At 35.5% G+C, this 6,948-nt stretch overlaps 1 protein-coding gene across 1 annotated transcript; it reads left to right on the top strand.

The window, feature by feature from the left end:
* The first annotated feature begins 4,120 nt into the window (after positions 1–4,120).
* Positions 4,121–6,249, top strand: LOC129452902 (uncharacterized). Its single transcript, XM_073861800.1, has 3 exons — positions 4,121–4,562; positions 5,678–5,962; positions 6,083–6,249. The coding sequence occupies exons 1-3, from the start codon at positions 4,121–4,123 to the stop codon at positions 6,232–6,234; spliced, it is 879 nt and encodes a 292-aa protein (XP_073717901.1). The 3' UTR covers positions 6,235–6,249.
* The last annotated feature ends 699 nt before the right edge of the window (positions 6,250–6,948 follow it).

Genomic DNA, 6,948 nt, shown 5'->3' with positions numbered 1-6,948 from the left:
ATCAGTATATATATATATATATATATATATATATATATATATATATATATATATATATATATATATACACGCCCGCCGACAGGGGGGGACAAACGGGTCTGTTGTCCCGGGCCCAGGGTGGGGGGGGGCCCAGAACTGGAACCTATGGGATAATTTTTTTAAAATAAAGAAAATAGGCATATTTGTGGAAAAAAATATCTATTATTTGAGATACGTAAAAACTTTTTATTTGATTTCTTCCTGTACTTGAAATATTGGTCAAGAAACCCCCCGCCCAACACAAAAATGGTTTGGCCCCTGATCAAAATTGTATGATGTCATTTGATTTGAAGTCCGGTCAGACTCAGCACATCAGTCTTGCTCTGCTCTTGCCAGTGTACCCGCTGCGCTGTGTGCACTGACGCGAAGGGAATAATGTGTTTCCATTCATTATGGGGCATACTCACCAAAGCAAGTTTAACGATATGCGCGAGCAGTTTACATACAAAGTCAATGCAAAGACGCAATCAGACGCGTCCTCGCACGGGGCGATGCGAATGACGCTAATCGGGCGGCGCAATTGCCGCGAAAACACGCGCTTTTCCCTTTACACGTCTTCGCGCGAGTTGAAAATATGCTGCTCAAGCGAAAAACTCACAACCTTCAAGAACGCGCTCTCACGCAGGATCATTTGACATTGGAGAGAGAGAGAGAGAGAGAGAGAGAGAGAGAGAGAGAGAGCGACAGAGAGAGAGAGGGAGTGAGTGAGAGAGAGGTAAGAATGGTGCCCACTTCGAAAAACGTGTAAAGGATTAAAGTTTGTATGTCACTCATCTAATTACAGTATGTTAACTGGATAACACTGGATATAACTCATTGTATAAAATAATTTATTTTGATTACACAAATCAAACCTGTAGTGATTGTTTTACTAGCTGCTGACCAGCATAGGGAATATTGCTATGGCTTATTATAAGACATGTTGATGATACAGTGTTGTACCTTTTCTTGTTAATTGAGTCTTTTGGGTATCTTATGCCTAGAATTATTCAAGGTTCTTTTAACTTCCTTCAAAGTTTGATCAATTGTGCATAATGACATGTGCAGCAAATTCATATAGGGTGTCAAACTCATAGATTTGCATCATTTAAAATTCAGATGCTCTTTTTAAAATATTTAGGGTCAACCTCTGGCACAGCTTTAAAGCTGAAATGTATCAAATCCTATCAGAGGTCCAGAATGTCATTGAAACACACCAGTGGCTTTGGTGTCATCAGTATTAAACATGTTACCCCTCGAAGTACCCCTCCCACAACAAATCTCAATTTAACCCCTGTGTATAAGGGAATAGCGTGCTGCTAAAAACATGCACATAAAGATTTTTTGACGGATAAAACAAGAAGACAATAAACTCAGTTGGGATTATATATGGTCTATCTGTGTTCTTCCAGTCATGTCAGGTATTTTAATAACCAATACAGTATATTTGTTAGAATGCAACACTTATAAACATAACCTTTAGCACGGTAGAATACAATAACTTAATATTATAGTTTCATTTAATGATCCAAAGCCACATCACCTCACATATGGTTATTTAAAACACTCAAATTCTGTTATAAACTGAGTTTGTAGCAAAAACATGGGTTTAATCCCACTATTTGTTGTGTTTTCATAGTGTGCTAAGCTTATGCTTTTAGTGCAAAGGCTTCATGAACTGTATCTAATTTTAGTTTGGGTATGACTTTTTGGGGTTTTCAAAAGAGGGGGTTGACGTTTCACTGGTTTTAATAATAATGAGTGCATTTACACATCTATTTTTGCTGCGCTGATCATGCTTAATTAAAGTGAAACACACTTTTAATGGACAAAATAAATATGATTTCACAGAAAAAGTGCCACAGATTTTGCATGTGTGTTTTGACAAGAACTGCAGTAGGCTATGTCAGAAAAGAAAATGAAGGCATTTAAAAAGTAAAAAGTAGGGGGGACGGGGGGCGGCCCCTCTAAGATTATCTTGTCCCGGGCCCAGGCAAGACTGTCAGCTGGCCTGTATATATATATATATATATATATATATATATATAAAACAAAAATGAAACTCCTCCCCTAACTCCAATATCAGGAGCGAAAGCAAATCAGGCGAAAATCGTACAAATGTGGTTGTACAAATTTTTACGAATTAGCCATCTTGTGGAGACGAATTGAGATCATTGCTATCTGCCAGAATAAAAAATAAGACCGATTCAAACTGTGTTCTTAATATTAATAATCTTAATATTAATCTCTGAATTAAAGCTCGTAAATTTTCAATATTTCAAAAAATTTGATTCCTCGTTATATTCAAATCAATGCAATTTCACGTTTAATAAAATTGGTCAATTGAGTCAATTGAACTTATTATACCTTTTTGACTAGTATATAGTTGGCATAACATAAATCCAGATTGTAAATATTTAACTTAATTTGTTAAGTAGGAGTAAAACTAAAACTTATGTTGATATAAAAATTGTAAAGTTCGTAAAGTTTTGTATGATTCGCTTTCGTTCTTGTGACATTGGTGTTATTGGTGGAGTATCTTTATTGTTTTTATATATTTATTGTATGTTTTTGTACTATTTGCTTCGTACGAATTTATACGAATTAGCAAACTCGTAACAATTTCCATAGTTCGTAAATATAGTTGCGTTGCAGCATCTTTAGACTGCCTGCCGATGACCTTTGCGAATGTTGACATGAAAACTCACAGGTTTAAAACAGTTTTTACGATTTTCATTATTTCCTTTTCACAATTTAGTTTTTAGGAAGAATGAAAAACAAAATGTTAAAGAAAGATAACAATTCTTCTTTTTGCATCTTTTTGTTTATCATGAACAGAAGATACTCAGATTCTTGTTTCTTTCTGTTTTGGTCATCTGCCCCATGGCGTCAGTACCAGTTTATGTTTTCCTGTTTATGAGTCAAAGTGAAAGAAAGTGTTTTATAATCCTCTGTCTCATCATTTAAAGATGGTGTCTCTCTTCCCGTCCGGTGTGTGCAGGTGTGGGTTTTTAAAAGAAATGGTGTGTGGTTTAAAATGGGCGTTGTCTAATTCAGTGGCGAAACTTACAGCACAGGTCAGCAAAATGTTTAACATGATATATCACACCGCTTCACTGAATAACACAGGATATATGACTTGTCATAGTTGACTGGTATTGTTAATTATATCACAGACATCCGAGACACTGAAGGAAATGTTTCTCTTGTTTGCTTTTCTCTCAATGTGTTTGAACTCTCTGGTGGGTAAGTTTATGTTCTTTTACTGTATATGATTTATTACATAAGTTAAAGAGTTTGTGATGGATCTAAATATTTTTAAGCTTTAATTCTGAGTTTAAAACTGACAAATTGTCATGAACCATTTGAATGGTGAGATAGCTAACAATCATGTTGATATTTCTTCAAAAAGGTGTTTTTGGGTGTGGTTATCATAGTGGTTTTTTAAGTCTATCATGAGGTCATGTTATAAGTCATAATATTATCAATAATTTAGGATGTTGCGGTAAACTTTAAAATACTTTTTCTATGAGATTAATGTGATTGTCACCAAACTTTGTCGACATTATATAGCATTACATGTATGCGTTTGGTAGTAGGGGTGAGACGATACAGAGTAGTATCACAATATTTCATGTGGTGATATTGTATTTATTCACAGACGCTGATCATATCGATCTTTTATTAAAGAAATTGCACATGAGAATTTACCTTTTTGGTAGAATAATAAAATGAGATGAACAGACAGGAAATATGTATTTACTTTTTAGATAAAACCAATGTTAACAAAGGTTTTCTTTGGGGCCATAGTTTGAAGTCTGAAAATGTAGGGAAAAGCGCAATATAGTGCAACAGCAAAAGTACCATGATGATAATGCATCGTGGCGCCTCTGATGATTCCCAACTATTTGGAAGACCAATAGTTTAATCCAAAGCTACTTACAGTGCATTATGCCAATACACTGAAATGGTAAATTGCAAACTGATTTTAGATCTTGAACAATGTTCCCATGGTGGTTTTGGCGGAAATTGAATACAGGATGTGTCTTATCGTCTACGTGCATTGAGTGATTTGGATCAAACTTGAGCTGTATGTTTGGTCATGGAGTCCAACCACATTGATGTGACTTGTGCATCATGGGCACCAACGGGCAACAGGAAGTTCAATGATAAGAATTCTTCATGCAAGATTTTCTTTCCGTTTGTGTGTGCAGGTGTGTTTGGTGATGGAGTGAAGTCAGTGTCAGTGATGGAGGGAGATTCTGTTACTCTACACACTAATATTACTGAACTACGAAGTAAAGATGTGATAGTTTGGAGGTTTGGATCACAAGGGTCTCTCATAGCTCGAATCAATAGAGAGGCCAATACAGTCTTAATAAATGCTGATGTTCTTGATGGGAGATTCAGAGACAGACTGCAGATGAATGATCAGACTGGAGATCTCACCATAACAAACATCACAACCAATCACACTGGAGATTATCAACTGACCTTTAGCAGCAATCAGAAGACCTCATACAGATTCAATGTTACTGTCTATGGTGAGTAAAACAGGATAAAATGATTTCAATTACATTCATAAATATAAATATTTTTCACAGTAATACCATAGAAAAAACATTTTTGGCTACTCAAAGAACCATTCAGTCATGGTGCGTTCACACTAGATGGGACTGAAGCGTCAAGTAGGCGTGATTGAGTTAAGTCAATGCAAAGATCCGATTGACATCCTGCGGCACGATTTGCGCGAATGAGGCGGCGTGAATGATGCAATTCGCACGAAATGGGTGTTTCTGGTGTCTGAGAAGTTGAAAATATGAACTTTATATTCACCCTGCAATCTAAAGCTTGCTCTAGTAATGATGTTATTATGATGTAGCGAGCTGAGGCAGAAATACGAAATGACAATGGAGGACAAAATTATGGTTGTTGTATGTGGACAACCGGAGCTGTACGCAACATCTTAGTACGTACTTTTTTGGAAACAAATAAAAATGATCTTGCTTGAAAGAAGCAGGTCAGAAAATCTGGTAAATTGTAAAAACCCTCTTCACCCAATTTGAGATTGAGACTATATACATATTGAGACTACAAGCTAGCTAAAGTCAGCCAATTGAGCGTATTAGCATCTGAATTTCACATACTAATAACGCAAGTTAACTCAAATGTTTAATGGGGCGTACACACCAAATGTGAATTCAACGATTTACGTTAATATTAGATACAAGTCAATGCAAAGACGCTAATAGACACAAACTCATGCGTGGCGCGATTGGAGTGAAATTGCGCTATTCACCTCAAACGCGTTGAAAATATTCAACTTGAGCAAAAACTTAGCATGACACGAATTTAAATCCCGCTAGTAACCTAGAGCGAAGAACACTGTTCCTATTTGCTATTCGCGTATAGTTGGACGCTTATGGGGCGTACACACCAAATGTGAAGCATTGCAATTTATTTGCTTCATTTGCATCTTGCACAATCAAAGGTTCATCAGATGTTAAAGGTTCCTTATGGAAACTTTCAGCCAAAAATGGTTCTTCTATGACATCATTACAGAGCTTATTTTTAAGAGTGTAGTTTTTCTTTAATATCGAGTTCATCCTATAGCATATTTTCGTGCTATATTTTTCATTATTTTCTTCTAATTATTCAGCTCGTCTGCCCATTCCTGTCATCAGCAGAATCTCTCCACAAAACTCCTCTTCTTCAGAAAGCTCAAATTGTTCCTTATTGTGTTCAGTTTTGAATGTGAGAGATGTAAGTCGTCTGTCCTGGTACAAAGGAAACAGTTTATTGTCCAGTATCAGTGTGTCTGATCTCAACAACAACATCTCTCTTCATCTGAAGTGTCTGGATGATTCTTACAGCTGTGTAGTGAACAATCCCATCAGTAATCAGACTCAACATCTCAACACTGATCTCTGTCAGACGTGTTCAGGTATGATAGCGGTTCTGTTTATAATTAAAATGCCTTCTTTATTAATACTAAAAGTGTAATGAACTGGTTCCTTTAAAAATGAAATACTTATCGTTTTTGTGTTGTTTTTTATTTCATCAGACTGTTTTTGCTGTTGTTATGGTCCTGTAGCTGTGATCCGATTGGTTCTCTCTGTTCTGGTGGGTGTGGCTGCCATTGCTGTTGTGGTTTATGACATCAGAACCAGAGGAGATCAACAAAAGAAAAAATCACAGACATTATACAATCACTAATGAGCTCTATCTTCTTACATACCCAGCTAACAGAAAAAAGTTCTAAGAACGTTCCCTGAAAGTTCTTTACGTTCCCAAAAACGTTCTGCCAACGTTAAAAGTGTCCAGTTTTCTTGACGTTCTAAGAACGTTTTTGTGTTGTCTCAACGTTAGAGGAATGTTACATTTTACCATTTTTAAACGTTATGACAATGTCATGTTTTAATGTTCACACAATGTTTAAAACAACAACTGTTTATTATATTGACTTGTTTGATTGTTATGTAAATGATAGAGAAACATTGCATTTTATTATATTTATTTTTTATATTTATATTATTTTATTATATTTATTATATATTATATATTTATTATATATTATATATCTATTATATATAAGTTTAGATGTTGATGTTTTGTTTCATTTTAAGTCACCATTATTGTGATTAGTGTTCGTTTTAGTTGGGCTCTTGAGCCTTGTCTTTTGCTTGCTAGTTTTTTCCCTGGTTGTGTTAACTTTTTGTTAATACACCACATTTGTTATGAACATGTTAAGTTAGTAGTGTAATTCTGTGGTGTGGTGGCTGGCACACAAAGGAAAAAAATCATCCCCAATTAATTAAAGCCTATTCTCTGTCAACAATGCAAATGAGATCCAGCACTTTCACAGCAGTTTGTCATTAAGGAGTTTAAGAAACTTTGGACAAAAAATATCCGCTGTATAATTGGGACGCA

Source organism: Misgurnus anguillicaudatus, chromosome 23 (assembly GCF_027580225.2).
Source record: "Misgurnus anguillicaudatus chromosome 23, ASM2758022v2, whole genome shotgun sequence".
NCBI classification, from domain to species: domain Eukaryota; kingdom Metazoa; phylum Chordata; class Actinopteri; order Cypriniformes; family Cobitidae; genus Misgurnus; species Misgurnus anguillicaudatus.
The sequence above is the reverse complement of the archived record's forward strand: the minus strand, read 5'-3'. Positions and strand labels throughout refer to the sequence as shown.

Bases quoted from the DNA above. Each gene is read 5' to 3' on its own strand.
- LOC129452902 (XM_073861800.1), top strand. From the start codon at position 4,121: ATGGAGTCCAACCACATTGATGTGACTTGTGCATCATGGGCACCAACG. The intron at 4,563-5,677 runs GTGAGTAAAACA...CTAATTATTCAG, and splicing joins ATTCAATGTTACTGTCTATG to CTCGTCTGCCCATTCCTGTC. The intron at 5,963-6,082 runs GTATGATAGCGG...TTATTTCATCAG, and splicing joins TCTCTGTCAGACGTGTTCAG to ACTGTTTTTGCTGTTGTTAT.